The sequence below is a fragment of the Stegodyphus dumicola genome, chromosome 10, assembly GCF_044657685.1.
Source record: "Stegodyphus dumicola isolate Sdum_Otavi_A_Nest chromosome 10, ASM4465768v1".
Classification (NCBI taxonomy): domain Eukaryota; kingdom Metazoa; phylum Arthropoda; class Arachnida; order Araneae; family Eresidae; genus Stegodyphus; species Stegodyphus dumicola.
The window spans coordinates 67745594-67765213 of NC_140777.1; the positions used below are offsets into that span (position 1 = coordinate 67745594).

At 35.4% G+C, this 19620-nt stretch overlaps 1 protein-coding gene across 1 annotated transcript in view; it reads right to left on the bottom strand.

Annotated features, from left to right (window-relative positions):
• LOC118192267 (ectonucleotide pyrophosphatase/phosphodiesterase family member 3-like) overlaps nt 1-19620 on the bottom strand; it is a 130428-nt gene that overhangs the window by 77050 nt on the left and 33758 nt on the right. Inside the window, exons 3-4 of the mRNA XM_035363193.2 lie at nt 10963-11020; nt 7562-7736 (exon numbers count right to left, since the gene is read on the bottom strand). Of these exons, the coding sequence (XP_035219084.1) occupies nt 7562-7736; nt 10963-11020 (233 nt within the window). The remainder of the gene's footprint in view (nt 1-7561; nt 7737-10962; nt 11021-19620) is intronic.

The following is a 19620-nucleotide window of genomic DNA, read 5'->3' on the forward strand; positions in this document are numbered from 1 at the left end:
AATAGTTTATCGGAAAATCAGGATAAATTTTCTTTAAGCTATGATTTTAAAGATCCAAAGGCATAGCATAAGAAAAAGTGCCTTTATGAAGATGTTGATGAAGCAACGTTAAATGGCCGCACAGAGTGAGAGGAAAAAAATGTACCGGTATCAGCGGCTATTGACAGTAGAAAAAGCTACGGTTTTCAAAAGCTTTAGTGCAAAGCAAATTCTAAACAATCCACGAGTGACTGGAGAAATTAAAAAAAAAAAAAAAAAAAGAAGACATAAAATAAAATCATATGTGGCGAAAACAAAGTTGTAAATGAAGCTGACTGTATCAAATGATCTAAGATCTATGTAATGTATCTAAGATCTAAGATGTATCTAAGATAAAAAACTAAAAGAAATCATGGAAACGTTCAAGCCAAAAGATACATTCAACGTCGACGAAACTAGCTTATCTATCAATGTTTAGCGCAGACAACATTAGCATTTAAAGAAGAAATATGTTTCGGAGGTTAGCACAATAAAGTTAGAAGAACTATACTACTACGAGCAAATATGAAAAGAAATGAAAATCTGAAACCTTTACAAGTGGAAGAAAAAATTCAAATTGTTTTAGAAGTATTAAATCACTAGAAATGGACTATGATTTCCACTAGAACTCATGGATGACCTGAGACATTTTTTAAAGTGGCTAAAAGCATTTAGAACAGCAAATATTGCTGTAGTGCTCACCCTCAAGATATCAAAGAACAAGTATATAAAAGTGTTAAGGTTTCCTTCTTTCTTCCCAATACTACTGCGAAACTGCGACCTGTGGATCAAGGTGTGATAAAAAGTGTTAAGAAGCATTACCACAAAAATTTTTTGAAAAAGGCCCTAATGGGAATTGAAAATAGTCAGCCTTTTTGAGTAATAAGTTTACATGATTGAGTATTTGAACTTGCAGAAGTATGGAATTATGTTATCTCTGAAAAAAACTGTTCGCAATTGCTGTCTTTATCACCACGATTGACACTACTGTTATCAGTAGCGACGATGGGCAAGAGGAACTGCATAATATGTGGCTGCAGTTGAAAAATAAAGAACAATTTAAAAAATAATAAACAATTACAAGATTATTTATATACATAGATAATAATGTTGAGACCTCAAGTATTCCTATTGAAGAGGACATGTTAGAGAGCACAAAAAAAAAAAAAAAAAAAAAAAAAAAAGAAGCCAGGAAGAGATCGAAGGCGATGAAGAAGACGAAAACGTTTATCTTCAATAAATAAAAATGCGTTTAGATTGATAGAAGAAGATAAATGCGTTTGATACTATACAACGTGATTTTTTTTCCCTTCCTTTGAAGAAATTGAACCAGAAACCGTTTTACGTGCATTACTAAGATGTTAGACTTACTATGACATGGAATGTTGACGACAGCAATCATAACACCAAAGTAACTGATTACTTTTCGAAATAAATTTATGTAATTTCCAGAAGTAACTTTGACAGAATGGGTAAATTATGAAATTTTCAATTTATATTTAATTTTACTACTGTCTTATATTTAAAATTTACCAAAAAAATTCCTCATCTTCAATCGTATTTTATCATAACTACCATTTCGCGAATTCTTCCATTTACCGAAGTATTTCGTGGTATTCTGAGACTTAGTTAAAAGCTAAACCTCTGACTGCATTTTCGTTTGTGCTGCATCCTGTTTTCATTGCAACATAACATGGAAATAAAAGAAATTATCTATTGACCAAGCATTCAAACTAATATGCTTACCTGCAGCAACTGCCAAGTCAATGGCGAAAATATACAAATATACTCTTAGACAAAAAAAAAAAAAAAAAAAAAAAAAAAAAACGACGCACTGAGAAGATATAAAACAAATTGGACACAAACTGATATGCATACAGGTTTCGACGGAAAATGCAAAATTTTACATTTTGACTGCCAATGAATGAACGGTTGTCGCTACAGCGCATCTGATCTGCGCGACTGGCAGGATATTTAAGAGGAGAAATCACGATTCCAGGTCATAAATTCTTCACGAATTTCATTCCGTGTACTCTGGTAGACAGTAACTATGCCTAGCATACAGGTGCGCGAACGATATGCGCAGATGTCAGATTTTGAGAGAGGTCGTGTAGTTGGACTCAAAGAAGCCGGTTGGTCTTATCGGCGAATAGCTCGACATTTGAGCAGCAGCGATGCCACTATTAGACGATGTTGGCAGGAATGGGTGAACCATGGCCGCACACAGCGTCCAGAAGGAAGCGGTAGGCCTCGAGAAACGGACAGAACGTGAAGACCGAGCAATCGTCAGAGCGACACTCACAGCCCCAGATGCATCATTCTCATCGATTGTACGTGCAACTAGTGCTTCAGTGACCACAAGAACCATTCATAGACGGCTCACAGAAAGGGGGCTGAGGTCACGGCGCCCCTTGCGCCGACTACTACTGACCAACGTCAAGCCCGTTTGCAATGGTGTCGAGCTCATTCGCACTGGAATGTCACTGACTGGAGTAGAATAGTCTTCAGTGATGAGTCCCGCTTTGAACTGAGCCCCGATGACAAGCGAAGGCGAGTCTGGAGACGCCCCGGACAGCGGTGTGATAACAACCTGACTGGTTGTCGGCACACAGGCCGACAACCAGAATGATGGTCTGGGGTGCCATTTCATAGTAGGATTCCTTTGGTTGTCATCCGTCGCAATCTTACAGCACAGCGGTACGTCGACGAAGTTCTAAGGCCCGTTGTGTTGCCCTTCATGTCACGCCACCTTGGGCTTACATTTCAGCAAGATAATGCCCGCCCCCACACAGCACATGTTTCTGCTGCTTGCCTTAGTGCTTGCCGAACATTACCTTGGCCAGGAAGTTCGGATCTCTCTCCTATTGAGCACGTTTGGAGCATTATGGGCAGGGCCCTCCAACCAGCTCGGGATGTTGACGATCTAACGCACCAGTTTGACAGAATTTGGCACGATATCCCTCAGGAGGACATCCGCAACCTCTATCAATCGATGCCAAGTCGAATATCTGCTTGCATAAGGACCAGAGGTGGGGAAACGCGTTACTGACTTTTTCACTTTGTAAAGCTCTATCACTTCAGTAAATCATCCAATTTTTCTCAGGCGGTAATCATGGCAGAGGGCTGGCCAGATATTACACTAGCAACTACTCCCATTTACCCAAGAACAAACAATTGAAATGTGTGGAGTGATTGCCCATCATTAAGCGACCATCGTTTTATTACATTCGACATTGACTTAGAACACCATTACGCAGTTAAAAATAGATGGAAAACAAAATATATAAATTCCCAGAAATTTGGCAGCTCTTTAGCACCCCATGTTTCTCATTTAGTAGCAGCCTTTGAAAATGCAAGTGATAAGGAAGAGCTAGATACTGCATACAATATGATAATAGACATATTGCAGACGGTCTGTGATAAAGTACTTAAACGGCGAAGTCACTCTATTTCAAATAAAACTCCATGGTGGAATTCCATGTTAGTGGCCGAACGGAGTATAGTTTGGGCCCTTAGGCGCCGTTTTCAAGGTTGCCGCGATTCAAATGAAAGAGAGGCATTGGGAATGATATTACAGGAAAAACCGCGCAGTCTACAAACGGAAGATTTCAAAGGCTAAACTGGAATGTTGGCAGAAATATTGTACGAACGCAACAGAAAAATTTGGTAGACTATTCAAAGTTGCTCATGATAATGTCTTCAAACCTACCAGCCTAACTACGTCAATCTGTCAGAATGCCAACACTAGTTCCCAGACAGTGACACATATACTGGAAACGATTTTCCAGCATGATGATCCCCATAAAGATACTACAGTGCAGAAGGAAATACGAACTAGTATTGAACATTATTATACTTCGTCTTTTCCTGATTCTGAGCCTCTTCCAACAAGCAAGGAACTGAATGACGTAATCAAGAAGCTCAATCCAAGTAAAGCTCCAAGTCCGGATGGGCTTGACAACGGCATTCTCAGAACTACACATAACACGCATCCGACAATACTTTTCTCCTATTTACAGGCATGCTGGAGAATTCGCCACTTTCCAGAAGGCACAAAAATAGCAGAAGTTGCCCTCTTCCTAAAGGGAAATAAAGATCCAAACGAGGCTGCTTCTTATAGGCCTATCCCCAGCCATGGGAAAAATCCTCGAAAGAATAATACTTCAAAGACTGAATTTTTACATTCATGCTAATAAACTCATAAATACTAGGCAATATGGCTTTATAGCAGGAAAGTCAGTGGATCACGCACTGAATCACGTACGGAACACGGTACTTAGAAACAAGCAGAATAAACTGCATACTGTTGTCATCAGTATAGACATTCAAGGTGCCTTCGATTCGTTGTGGTGGCATGATGTTTTGAAATGTCTCAAAGATATAAATTGTTCCAAAACTTTATTTGATTTGATCTACAGCTACCTGAGTGAAAGACGAATTCAAGCTACAACGGACGGAGGCGTCCACATGCAAAAGGTGACGAAAGGCTGCCCGCAGGGCTCCTGCCTAGGTCCACTTCTGTGGAACCTGGTAGCAGACACAGCGCTCAACCTGTTTGATGATGATGAAACATCAGAAATAATAGCGTATGCTGACGACTTCTTGCTAATTTCAAACGGTCATAGCCGTAACAGTTACGAGGTAAATTCCCAAAAAGCGTTAGACAAAATAGTCCGCTGGGCCAGTGAACATAAGCTCACAATTTCAAGAGCAAAAACCAAAGGAATGCTAGTTAGCACAGGAAAAAGGCACGAGCGTACCCCGTGCGTAAACCTTCATGGCAGAAACATACAATTCGTGAGACATTTCCGCTACTTGGGTGTGATTATAGACGACAGATTCTCCTGGCTCCCTCACATCAAGGATCTTAAAGAAAGGCTACATAAATTGTCTAATACAATGCGGAGAACAGCTGCTGCTAACTGGGGTGTCTCCTCACAGATGCTCAAAATATGGTATGTCACAGTCGCTGAGCGCATAGCTCTTCATGGCGTTTCCATATGGGGCGTCAATGTCACGATTAACATGCAACACGCACTGAACTCCGCGCAAAGATCATTTCTTCTGGGAATCTGCAGAGGATTCCGTACCTCTCCTACAACTGCATTAAATGTATTGGCTGGGCTTCCGCCCCTGCACCTGATAGTACAGAGCGAGAGTGTTGTGGTGAGAGTGATCAGACTAAAACAAGACGTTACTATTTGGAGTAAGACTTATGTATCCTCGGACTACGAGAATCACATTGCCCACTCTCCTTGCCACCCTGCAGACTTCGATATAGGATCAAACTGTAATCCTCCAAGTGCATTACAATCCTTAGCCGTATATACTGATGGCTCCAAAGGAGAACTCGGGACTGGCAGTGTGTGGTGTGCAATGGAGGGTGACCACATAATCCATTCCTGGGCTAAGAAGCTTCATCTCATTAACTCGGTGTTTCAGGCAGAACTTACAGCCCTAAAGGCAGCTCTGGACTTTACTGCTAACAATGGCAGGTATAAAGTAATTTACACAGACTCAATGTCAAGCTTGCAGGCCATCCAAGGCGGCCGCAGTAGACATCCCATTGTCAGAGACATACAAAAACTATTAATTTCGATTCCTGCAAGTCTGAAGCCCCAGCTACATTGGGTTCCGGCCCATACGGGGATTAAAGGAAATGAAGCAGCGGATATGATTGCGAAGGGCGCAGCCAATGAACCCCACGTGAATAGCATTGGTGTGCCCCTTCCGCACTCGTATCTGAAAACTACTCTCAAATGTGAACTAATGAAGCAGTGACAAAACTACTGGGAGACAAGTACCACAGGCAGAAGACTGTATGATTTCCAACCAAAAGTTAACCACAATTTAAACAGTAGTTCTTCGCACCTCACACAGTATCTGACAGGGCACGGCCCATATATGTCCTATCTTCACAGATTTCGCCTAGGAGACAGTGACCAATGTATTTGTGGCAGTACTGGTGACCCAGATTACTATCTGTTTGACTGCTGACACACAAGAAATTCACATTTGAAAAGATCAACTGCAATCAATATGCCAGCATGGTTCAAGAACACAATTAAGAATAAATATGCGATCAGCCGCATTAGAGACTGCACTACCATTGCTAAAAGCATTGCTGACAACCTGGAGTAACTTCTTTCCTTGGACACCATGCCGTCAGCAGCCTGCTCTGTACATATATTAATTTACTTAATGTCTTGTGTTTTTTATTTGTTTGTTTTGCTGTTTTTAACTATATTTAAGACTGTAATCATTTGTTTTTCTGTACATGTAGTACATCACTTCTACCGATTTTCGTCCCACTCGGGTAACTCCTTCTTGGTGCGTTCTTTTTCTTTTTTTTTTTTTTTGTCTATGAGTGTATGTATAAAAATTCTCCGCTCGCCATAGGCAAAGGCTTCAGAGTAAGAAGCTATTGAGAGTTAAGCGTAGCTGTTTATAAACTGGCAATGAAATTCAACTAAATACTCGCTGATTCTTCGGTAAATAATAACTAACAATTGTAATTATATTGCGCAATTTTTAACTACGAAATAGTGAATTTTCGATCGCTTTCATCCCATATTTTTAGAACTGAGTTGGTGAGATTCACCCCTCCGTAAGTATAAGCTTTCATTTCTTTTTTAATTATCTGTAGCAGATCTTCTCCACTTGTGATAAATATTATATTTCAAATTTTGTTTTTTATATGGTTGGCTTACTCAGAAAATCTTCATGAAACTTTAACCCCACAATGTGGTAAACAGGTGTATGGTATTTTCTTCCTCCTTACCCCTTCCCTTCGTGGTGCAACTGGAAAGCACACCCGGCTAGCAATCGGGAAGTTCGCAGTTCGAGTCCCGGCGAAGGCATACCGCATCTTTCACATTTCCTGCTTAAAAAAAGATCTAATAACACAGAAAGGTATTTCATTATGGCAAATCGCTTCAAGAGCTATCGACCAAAAGGGGTGGAAATTCACATGAAGCTAGGCAATTCAGTTAAAGATAAACATACCTGGAAAATATTTTGTTTCATTCTTGGTTCTTAGGAACTTGTTATCTATGAACTTGCACAGCTGTCCTCTCGTAGGTTTGATTCCATTTTGCTATCTATTTGGCGTCTGGTGGTTTGGAAGACTTACATACAGCATACGGAAGTAAACATTACATTGATGGTATTTATTCCTCAAAGTAACATTATTCGTCAAATTTTATTTTGTTTACATTAATAATTTCAATTAAAACTAATACTGAATCCAGCCCAATTAACTATTCCATAATCATAATAGACATGGATATCCTCCACATTTTATTACCTCTATGCCTGATACTATAATGTTTTATTGAATAATGCAACCTGGTGTGCACATATGTAAGCCCTTCATAAGTACGACTGCCAAACTCAGTCGTATACTTCGTTGTCTATCCAAAAAGATAACTTTGAAATGATGTGCAAAAGATGCAGTAGAATATCGAGATAATAGAAGATACGAAAAATAGTAACCATAACACAATGTAAAATACAAATTACAATATTTATAAATATTAATTACCGTAACTATGCTGTAATGGTTCGGAAATGTTTTTGTCGGAAAAACAGGATACATAAAATCTGCACTGGTACCACATTGAGAAATATTTTTTAATGTAGGTGTATAACCTCTGTTTAGATAATCTGCACGAAATCCATCAAGGGAAATTACTAGCAAAGGAGGAACACCCTGAAAACTATAAAAATATTAATATTTTAATTTTTCTATCAAAGCTGAAAAAACAATGACTAAGAAATAAATGAAAACAAAAGGGAAAACATTAAAGAAAAAAAGAAAAATGTATTTCAATAAAAGCAGAAAATACGTTGTCTAAATAATTAGTAAAAGTTAATGTAAACAGTTTTGACATTATAAAATCAGTTATGACATTTCAATAAATGGAAACTAAAACTATCTTTAAAATATCTTTTAATAACGCATGGTTATGAATATTAACAAGCATTTAATAATAGTTAAGGCATTGAGTAAGAAAGTTAGATTCTTAAACACAAATTAAAAATTCCAAAGTGAAATAAAATCAAACTTTTATAAAACGCTGAAAATTGTAGTTTTAATTTCTGAAAAACCACTTGAATATCTACTTTCCTCAATCCAATAATTGTATATCTAAATCACTACAGCTACAATGAGCCTGACATTGAATACCATTTTCTTGAATAGATAATCTATAGTTTCGAGATGCCATTAACACTCCTGCGATATCATGCTCGAAAACTGCTGTATTTCTTAACAAAAATTCCAACTGTCTGAGCACATAAGCGGTGAGTAAATACAATTCCAGCGTTTAAATAGTAGCTCTCTGTAATCCTTTCTTATATTCTCTCTTGATCAGCGGCCGTCAACCCTCAGAACTTCACGGACCACTACATATATAATTTTATATTTGGCGGACCACTAATATGAATTAAAACAAAACCTTAAATCAGACCTTAAAAACAACATATTAATACGCAAAAACAATATTCAACTTTCTAATACATGTAATTCTAATTTTCATTTGTTAATATAATTTTCGAAACATTTGGTGTTCAGCAGCATGCCTTTATGACAATTCAGGCTACGCCCCTGATTATGAGTAACAATTAAAACATTATTAACATCTCACTGATACACATATTTCGTTCACACTGAATAAGTATATGAAAAGTACAAAAATCTTACCTTATTGTACAGAAAGCTTCACATTTCCATATCACTGAAAGGTACTTTACGAAAAGCAAAAACAAACTGGCAAACGCAAAGCAATATCAATAAACTGAAAGTGTTATGCCGCCAATTTTTAATTATTGTAAACATAATAATCATCGCTTACTCGCCATCGATCAACAGTTAGACAAAACAAAAGCGGAAACTTCCAGTGATGCAATTAAAAACAAGAATGCAGATGGTTCTCATAAAAATCCATCAAGTTGCCTATTGACACGGAGAAAAACTGCGTTATTAACGACTACAATAGCATATGTTTGTAATTCAAAAGGAAAGAGAGTTCCAGTCCGCGCTATTATTGATAATAGCAGCATATCAATGGGTGCTAACTCTCACTTTCAAATGTCGCTAGATAGACCTGCATCGCTAAACGTAGTAGCTAAAATTAAAAAAAATAAAGTACAATCCATATACCATAATAGGTTTTGTTTTTCGCTATTTTTAAACTGAATCTGCATAAAAATAATGTCCCGACTTTTCTGCGGACTATCAAAATGTTTTCATGGACCACTAGTGCTCCGTGGACCACCGGCTGGCGACCGCTGCTCTAGATTCTTAATAGTGCACATAATTTGCATATGTGTTACGTTTCTAATCATTTACACATCCTTCCATTTTCTGTGCATCATACAATGCAAATACTGCTATTTTGGTTTTTATTAAATTTTTAATTTGCTATAATAAATTTAATTCATGTTTGATTTTGCATTACACTTTTTATATGAGTAAATGAAAATCATCTAATTTTTATTTTAAAGTTACAAAAATATACAAGGTGTTCACTAAGACAATACTTATTTTCATGAAGAAAATATGTAATGCTGCAACGTACTTTTAAGGGAAACGTTACAAGGTATTTCTCCCGCTATCTTAGCATGCATTTGGTCAGCACGCTCGGCGCGTATTCGAGAGGTAGTGGTCAGCACGCTCGGCGCGTATTCGAGAGGTCCGTGGTTCGAGTCCCGGAGAGAGCATTGCTCATTTTTCATGACTCCTGCTTCGAAATACCTGATGTCTCTACAGTGGCACCCGAACTAAACAAGGTGGTGGATGATGATTCTCCACCACCAGGATTAGGCGATTGGGTCCCCTAATCCCCAGTCGACCTTTAAAAGGGGGAGTATATAAGGTATTTCTCCCGCCTTCTTAGCATGCCTTCGTGGTGTAGTGGTCAGCACGCTCGGCGCGTATTCGAGAGGTCCGTAGTTTGAATCCCGGCGAGGGCATTGCTCATTTTTCATGACTCCTGCTTCGAGGTACTTGATGTCTCTACAACGTGACGTGCAACAGAAGTTTATTTTTCACCATTTATGTTTCAAGTAACTGAAGATGCATAAAAGTGGCATAAAGGTTCTTTGTCTAGGATGAGTGATTTCAGAGTGCAACAGTTTTCATCAGTGATGAAATCCTATGCTTTTATTAATGATTCCGGCTGCAGCCTCGACGGTCACTCCCGTGGACAAAGAGGTAAAAGAAGTCTTTTCAGCAGGGTCAGGAGATGGACGCTTTGTTATGTATGAGTGAAAGAATCATTCCCCCTCGGGAGTTCAGCGCGCCAAAAGTATGTTGTTCAGGAGTGGCTGTATAATCATTTTTCAAGAAGACGGCTCTGTCGTCTTGGACCAAGGAGTGCCTGCTAGAAGTCCAGACCTCACACTTTGTGACATTTTCTTTTTGTTTTTGTAGGGTTGGATCAATGAATAAATGTTTCAGAACTCTGGATGAACTTGAAGGAAAAATTCGCGCTGTTTTAAACGCAGTATCCCTTGATTGCTTAAAATAAATGGCGATCATATACCCACATGTTTATAGAAATGCTACTGACATAGGTAAATTGTGGTGAATTACAGGTGTTTTTTTGGGTGGACATGGTAATAAATGTAGTGAGGCATCAATAGCATCATGTTATTTTCATATTCACACCACCTACAATGATCTTTAAAATAGGTAATGACTTTTCAGACACCGTATACATTTTTATTTTGCAACAAAACGAAAATGATTCTCATGCGCCATATTATTTTTAATTCTTTTCAAGCAACTGGACATTCATGTGAACAAAATATTCCTTTAAATAAATTTAGTGGATGCATAATAACACATACAACTATTAAAATAAGTTTTAATAATTATTTCGATAATTTTAAAATCATACATACGTTCAGCTACATGAAGCTAAACAGGAGATAAATTACCTTGGAGGACATTTCGAAGATTTCTTAGGACATACTCCATCCCACATAAGAGGAAGTTCTATAAATGAAAATATACGTTGTTACTATTATTGAACAAAACCATTACAGAGTATCAACTGCAACATTCTGTAATGGTAATGGTACTCTGCAATGATACTTCAACAGAATTCATAATAAAAAAATTACGAGGTTCTTGACAGTTGCCCTATATGATGATCCCTGACATTACAAAATCATATATCTGAGTATTTTGACTGTTTAAATGTTAATGCAGTTTAAAATCATTTACAACTAAACGATCGACACTTTTATAGATTTAAATCGCAAGAATAGCAAAACGAAATTCAACCCAAAAAGAAAAACACATAATTCAATTTGTTTTAGCAGTTACACATTACAATTTCTGGTTACAGTATCTAACTAGCCGCTGGCGCGAAAGGCTGCCTAAAGTTTAGGCTATAAAAAGGTGAAAAAAAATATCTGATGTGGATACCACATGACTTCCTTGTACGGCCTACTAAATTATACACAATTTTTCTTGCACTTCATTTAAATTTATTTCCTCGAATTTCATATTAGAGATATATTTCTAATTCAAACAATTCAGTTCCTACTTCACGGCAAGGCAAAAATACATAAAAACTCAGTCTTCATTAAAAACTGTAAAATACAGAAAAAACTAAAACACCAAATACAATTAAAAACAGTTAAATAAGCAATTTTTTACAATATTAATTTTGGTCACACTGAGCAAAAAGACACCAAAGTTGGTGCACTATTCTACTAAAAGTTTCAAATCTAAAGAAATGGCGACCTCGTTAGGATTAGCAGCGCCACTTAAACTTTTAAACTGTTGATAATTCTACAACTTTTGCAAGCAGATTAACTACAGGCATAAAAACCTTAACAGAAACATAAGAACAACAAATTTTGCATAACTTTTAAAGAAAAATATTTACAATTCACCAACATATAAGAATAAAAGGTACTTTTCCGTTTTGCCGGCGCAAGCGATAAAGTCGCCAATAACGGTACAACTGATGCCAAACGGAATATTCTCGCTGGTAACCTTTTACACATCATTTTCAAAACAAGTCGCAGCTTTTTCTTTAAAAGGTACTTTTCCGTTTTGCCGGCGCAAGCGATAAAGTCGCCAATAACGGTACAACTGATGCCAAACGGAATATTCTCGCTGGTAACCTTTTACACATCATTTTCAAAACAAGTCGCAGCTTTTTCTTATCAGACTGGTTGTTTCTTACAATACTGGCATATAGAATACATAGAATTTTTGTCAGATAGTTCAGTTTATGTCTAAGGCCATTTTCGGTAATTAAGTCAATTGGAATGCAATCACAGCGCTTATCCGAAGCCGAAAATATAGAATAACGGTAAAGTCAAGGGTTAAATTCATTCATTCTAATGAGAATGCATTAGCGAAGTAAAGCACTGCAGTTTTACATAATTTCTGAGTAAGCTATTCGTACGAATTGAAATATTTCTTGCATTTAAACTTGTGTTCCAAATTAAGATTTAACTTGAAATGAATGTAGATAATTACTGAGAGCATTAGATTTTTGTAGAGTAGTTTACGTGAGATGAGATCGCTTGGGGTCACATGATATGAACCGGCGAATGTTGAACCATGAAAGCATAGTAAATTCTTAAATTAATGTCTTTTTACAAATTTATTTTCTTTATTTATTGGCTTTTTATAAAATTTTAAGCGATATTAAAATGTTTACGCCTTCTTTTTTTAAAAGAATTCTTAGAACTAATATTTTTTTAATATTTTTTATGTGTATACTGTATGTTGTCGCCAATAAAGTCTGCTTGGCGAGATTTGCGCCGGCGAAACGGAAAAGTACCGAATAAAAAAAACTTGAGCTCACCGAGTCAGGTAAGACAGTGGCAAACATACATATATACAGAGGCCGACTGCAATGGAAAAAAGAGATGCACAACTGCATGTTATAGCAGTTCCCATGTATACAAAATTTCAACATTCTACGGCTACTCGTTTTTGAGTTATACGAAATACGTAAGAAAAAAATGTCACGAAAAAATCTCTTCTGAATTCTATTAGAAATCCATTTTTGGTCTGTCTGTACGTACGTCCAAAAACGTACGTCTGTCCACGCAAAAACATGGTTCAAATGGATTCGCCAGTGGCCAAAATGCATATTTTCGTTGAAATATGATACCCAAAATTTTCCGCGATTATAATACACCTTTTACTTCGTATAAGGAAGTAAAAAAAGTAATCCTTTTAATGAGTCTATCCAGTGTAATTTCACGGTTCAAGTTAGTAATTAATAACAAGGATACAAAACAGCGTTATTAAATCTTTTAGTTTGTTGATCAGTTTATACATATAATAAAAGGAAAAGTCTATCTATGTTTGTCTTTCGTTTGTGCTGGGCGTAAGCTAATAGACCCAGGGCTACGAAATTTGATACATAGGGGTGCATCTAGACAAGATGCCAGTGCACCTCGAAGCGATTTTTTCAAAATTAGAATGTGATTTTTTTTTTAATGTTTTCTGATGAAATCGCATCAGACATAATGGGAAAACCAACAACAATGGCACACAGGCATTGTTGATATATCACTATTGCTATTGCTGCTGATATCAGCACAGTTGCCATTGTTGCTGACGTCAGCACTGTTGCCACTCGGAAAAATGACGTCACAAATTACCGTTTTAAGAGTTTTTAAATAATATCTCTGATTTCAGAGACTTTTTTTTAAATTTTTTTTTAAGTGGATATGGACTTTATAACAACCCAGAAAAGAACTGTAGAAAGTTTGGTGACGATAGCTATAATAATGACAGATTTATTAACGAACAAATACACAGACTTTCTCGTTATGCTTTGTATACTGGTCTGCTGACTGTTTTTTCTTGAAAATACGAGATAAAATATTAATTATACTTTCCTTTTCAGAATTTTTTTTTTTTTTTTTTTTTTTGTGTGTGTGTGTGTGTTTTTTCATGTTAATCACTGCTTATTTCACTGTTTTTAAGATATTGAAAAGTTTTGCATGATTGTTTTTAGGAAACAAAGTTCTTAGCTTCCCTTATACCGTTTGAATTCTTAAGATTTTGCAACGGGAAGATGGTTAATTTATTTATTAGGCTAATTAATATTTGTATTAAGTGATATTACTTATTTCATTGTAATTTGTTTATATATATAATACACTTTTATTGAAATATTTTTTATAAAGTTGCATTTTTGATAAAGTTCTGCAGAGTAAAACTGTGCATTTTTTAAATTTAATATTTGGTGCTCCCTTTAGGCATTTTCCCGGTACATTTAAAAGCCAGACAAAGGCTGGCTGCGTAGAGGCTAGTAACAGACAAATTAAATTGGAGCTAAAAGTCTATTACGCTTCGTCAAATGGCAAAAAACTGGCCTGTGGGAGCTAAACATATGTTATATCGGGCAGTTACAACACGTTTCTTTTAAGTCGCCGAGTTCATTTATGAAATTTGAAATCCAAATATCTTACGCTTTGCCGAGTAACAACACATTTCTTTCAAATCGCCGAGTTTTCTGATTAAATTTGAAATATAAATATGCTGTGCTTCGCTGAGTGGAAACATATTGTCTTTTAACCGCTGAATTTTTTAATCAAGAATTCATTAAATTCGTACAAAATATGAAATAAATCGAAAACAACTTCGAAATTCAAAATTCTCGCTTTGAAGAACACATGCTTGGTTGAAGGACTACGTGTATCCAAAATTTGGTGATTTTAGGCGCCATCGTTTTTTCGCAATGTGAATTATCCACATACAGATTTCTTCATTTAGAATTAAGAGAGATTAACAACAAATTAACAACAAACTATCGTTTTTTCTTTAAGTAATTTTTGAAATATTGAAAATATAACAATATATTAAACTGATTAATTTAAAAAAAAATTCTTCAACCTTTCTTAATTACTTTTAAGCATAGTAGGAAGTACTATAAATTTAAGTTCATTTACTTAAGGACACAATTAAATACTGACAGATAAATAATTAAAAATTTTGTATTTGAAGCCAGAATTATAGAATGAAATAAAATAATAGATCTTCCTTCGTTTAATTTTTTATTAAATATTATTTATTTATTACTTAATTTCGTTTAATTTTATAATCAAGTTTCAAAATGTATATCCGGTTTTAAAGTTGGATTTATTCTCTACTTTTTAATTCTCCCATTATCCTTTCCTCGCAGTTCGCATTGTAGCGAGTTTCACCGGTCGCTTATTCTGTTCATTAGAGAATCGAAGGCTTACTAGTATATATAATGAGACGAAATTCTTTCACTGTTGAAGTAACACATGAATATTATCTCAGAAAACAAGATTAATCAAGAAAAAGATTTACTTCATAATATATTTTTCTTTCTCACTTTCTTTCAGTTTTTAAGTTATTTTATACATTAATAATTGTAGGAAATGAAAGATCCATTTATAGATTTATTAAATTAAAAATATTACTAAATGTTAAGAATGAAGAACAATATCTTTCTTCTTTCAAGATAAGAAATTCTTAATGCTAATATTTGTTTAGGAGGACAAACAGATACTCTTAGCAGTATTACCTTAGATTCCAAATTGTTGAGGGAGTAATTTTTACCTCAGAGTGAAAGCATGTTTATTACTCTAATTTAAACCCGCAGTAATAAGTAAAAGTTCATATTAAAATCAAACAAAGAGTAAAATAGTGAAAAGAGATTTGCTATTCTAAATTAAAGGTGGGGGGGACCTCCTTGTTGCCTATTGGTACCTTGCATAACAGACGTAAACCGTTCAGCAGTGTTTTTCGTCACGCAAAATGCTGCGTCGCCATGAAATTAGTACGAAAACAATTTTAATCCTTTTTCATGCCCAGTATAGAATCGTAAAATAGTGCAATAAAATATCAGAGAATATTAAAAAACACCTGAAGCTTTGGGAATGTTAGGAACTTTTTATTAACTAATTTTTTGGTTAAATAAGTATTTACATGTACTATACATGTACACATTCTCCAGCCTTTATTTATTTATTTAATTTTTATTGCAGATCAATCTAAGCCTTCCTAGTCATCCACTGGACGTAAAAGAAGACTCAGCTGTCCTTTAGCTTTTTGTATTTGGTTTCCTGTGAGATCCAGGTTTCAAGAAATTGTCAAAGATAATCTTATCTTTTCTTTGAGATGGCTCTGAAGTTGTACATGGTCACAGCTTATTTAGATACTACTGTTTGGCTGTGACCCTGATATAAATCTCAAATTCCCCTCCTTCTGGCTTCAGGGTCATCCTAAGCAAAGTAGGATCGACATAGGATGGACGTTGCGTATCAGCAATGCAATAGTATTTGCCTTGGATTGACCCGACACAGAAGGATCCACCAAAGGATCGACTCTGGCATACGACTAACATGAGTTATCAGCATACAATCGACACGACAAAAACAAGAACAAAAAAAACTTTTTTTTTAATAATGGCATAATAATGAATAAGAAAATTAATATTCATTTATCACCAGCATAGAGTTATCGGAACATACGATCGACCTGCGTAGGGTCGACGTCGACACAGAATTCATACGATATAGGATCTAAGCCGGGTTTTGAGCTGCTGGCGTCGAATGCGTGCCGGTAGAAAGGCTGCAAATCCTATGCATTGTCAATCCTGCGCCACATTTTCGTTTTCTCACAAAAGGAAATTCCGTATAAGCTTCCTCATATTCTTAGTCTAAGAGAACTTCGTAGTTCTTCAGTAGTGGTAAATATTTAAGAAATAGGTTTGTTTTTGGCCACTCCTTTACTCGTTATCTTCGCCTACTCACCATTTTTTGCATTTACGCACCATCAAAGCAAGATGTAAAATAAGATTATCTTGACGTTTAATTTGTGAGGAGATTTCGTACGGTTCATAATGCAAGACACGTTTAGATCCGTGCATGCATTCATTACGCGAGATGTTCGTTATATGAAACATTCGTTAGGCGATCTACCTCTGTATGTGAAAGAAAATTAACTACCTGAAAATCCAAACTAGTATAAGCTGAACTGAAGCTTCTAGAAATTTTAGGAAAAAATTTCATTTTAAAGAATGCCTTGTTTTAAAACGTATTTTAAAACGTAGATCAATAGATACCTCCTAGAGTGATCCAGTTAGCTAAAGAATTAAAAAAAGAGAATGCATTTAAAAGTAGTTTTTAATGTATAATATTAACGATATAAAGGTTGGTCCAAAAATAACAAAAAATCAAAAATTCAATAAGAAAAGTAAAGACAGTGTGATGTGGTTTTCACAGAATGGCAAAGGAAGATATCAACCTTTTTTTTTAGAATTTCGTTTTGGCATTTTTCGTTGGTTCACTATAAATGGCGTTTCATTTTTCAAATTGTTGCCACCAAATACTGGAGCCCTGCATTATATTTATATAAGAATTAAATAATGAAGAATCTGCATAAATGTATGTATGTTTTTCTCACTGTGAAATAACAACGGTACCTAGAGACATCAAATTCTGAATAACGTAGTCCTCCACTCGAATATGGGCATCCGGAAGCCGACATTTCGAATTTCGAATTTGTTTTATTATCTACCAGCCGTTACACGGACAGCCTTCTATATATCTTATATATTCTATATATCTATCTTAAATATAGCGGGAAAATGCCTAAAGGGAACACCAAAGATTAAATTTAAAAACTGCACAGAATTTTACTCTGGAGAACAATTTTAACAAAAAAATAAATAAATAAAATTCAATAAAAATGTATTGCATATAAAAAATGTACCATAAAATAAGCAATATCTCTTAATACAATCATTAATTATCCTAATAAATAAATTAACGAACTTGCCGTTGCCTTCTCTCGACAAACGTCCAGCATCCAAGAGAAACATTAAATTTAAAATTGCACAGAATTACCACCCTCATTTTTCCGAGTGGCAACAGTGCTGATATCGGCAACAGTGATATATCAGTAACAATGGCACGCAGCCATTGTTGCTGATATAATGAGAGAAAATTATCACTTTGATGCTATTTCATCAAAAACATAAAAATAACTCACTCGAATTTTAAAAAAAAATATTGCTTCGAGGTGGCTCTTGTCTAGATGCACTGCGGAAAAAAAAAAAAAAAAAAAAAAAAAAAAAAAAAGGATAGTTCTATATCTCCCGTTCTACGTTTGTTCTAATATAGGTATTTTGACACAAAATGGGACTTTTTCTTACATAGCATACCAATGTTTTTTCCATATTTCGATTCTACGATTCAAATTATGGCTAAATATTAAATTTTGTAAAATTTCGTGCGACATTTTATGGAGAAATTTAAAAATTTAACTCGGCGCAGTTTTTTTTTTTTTTTTTCCTTCCAGTTTAAGCCAAGAATAATGCACTTGACGAACTTCTTACGATATAGACACCTATTTTCCTTTCTCTTCCATTGTGCAGGAGCGGGAAAAAATTCACAGCGTTTCTACCTTTTTGCATTGTGGATGAGTGTAAAAAGAGTCGCATTGTTTCTACTTTCAAATAATTTTAACAAAGCTCGTAAACCACATTTTCGTTATTATCGCTTTCAACAAATTTCCAATTTCAATACAGGCCAATATATAAATTCACGTATATCTTCGTAAATTTTGAATAAAAAGCTCTAATTTTTTGCAGGTATGCTTAGCAATACATCTACTTTAAGATGATTGTAAACATTTTATCGGTTATAAATCAAAATACTTTCGAAAAATTTATAAAATTTATTTTAAGATACAAATTTTAAAAGTAAATCATAAAAAATGGGTGATTTTATTTGGAATGAACCTAAATTTCGAACTGTGTAGAAAAGAATCAAATAAGTTTCATATAAAAAGAGATATTAAAAAATACATACTAAATTGAATTAACATTGAGGAGCTAAAATTTTAACTAATTTTTTAAAAACTTGAAAGTTTGGCATAATTTGAGTTGTAGAATCGAAATATGGCAAAAGATTGGCGTGTCATTTCAGAAAAAGTCCAATTTTGTGTCAAAATACCTATATTAGAACAATGCTATATACATAAATCTGCAGCGGCAGCGCCAAACAGGCGATACGGACTTAAAAACTGTACAGAAAAGCGCCAATTGGCGAAACAGTAAACCCGTTTGGCAAACCTACAGGCTGACGGGGAGAGAAGAATTTTCCCGGCAGTCAAGTGGAACTACTTCAACAAATGTGTGCGTCTCTGTTTTCGCCCAGATATGTAAACTTGTGTACTCGCATCTGTACTGTGCTCTGAATTTCTTAAGCCGTTATAATGTACCCGGCAACTGTTACTTTTCCTTATTAAATTTGATTATTAATTGTAACATGTCTATCTTAACTAAGATTTCGGCTTTCCTAGTTAATGTTAGGGATATTTTCGTATGCACGTGTTACTCACACGTACATCATTGGTGACCCTGTCCCTCGCTCCTTCTGTTTCGATCCCTAATGACTATCTGTCTCAATCTTTGTTTAAAAAACTAAAAATATGCCTTATTTTGATGCCAATGCTCTTCCTTATGACTGATAAAGGCTCAACCCTATTTATTTCCTCCTCATTTTATCGTACGGATTACACGTGGTTTATCACACTTAAGGAGGATTTACAGGTATGTGGTCAAATTTTTTTAATTA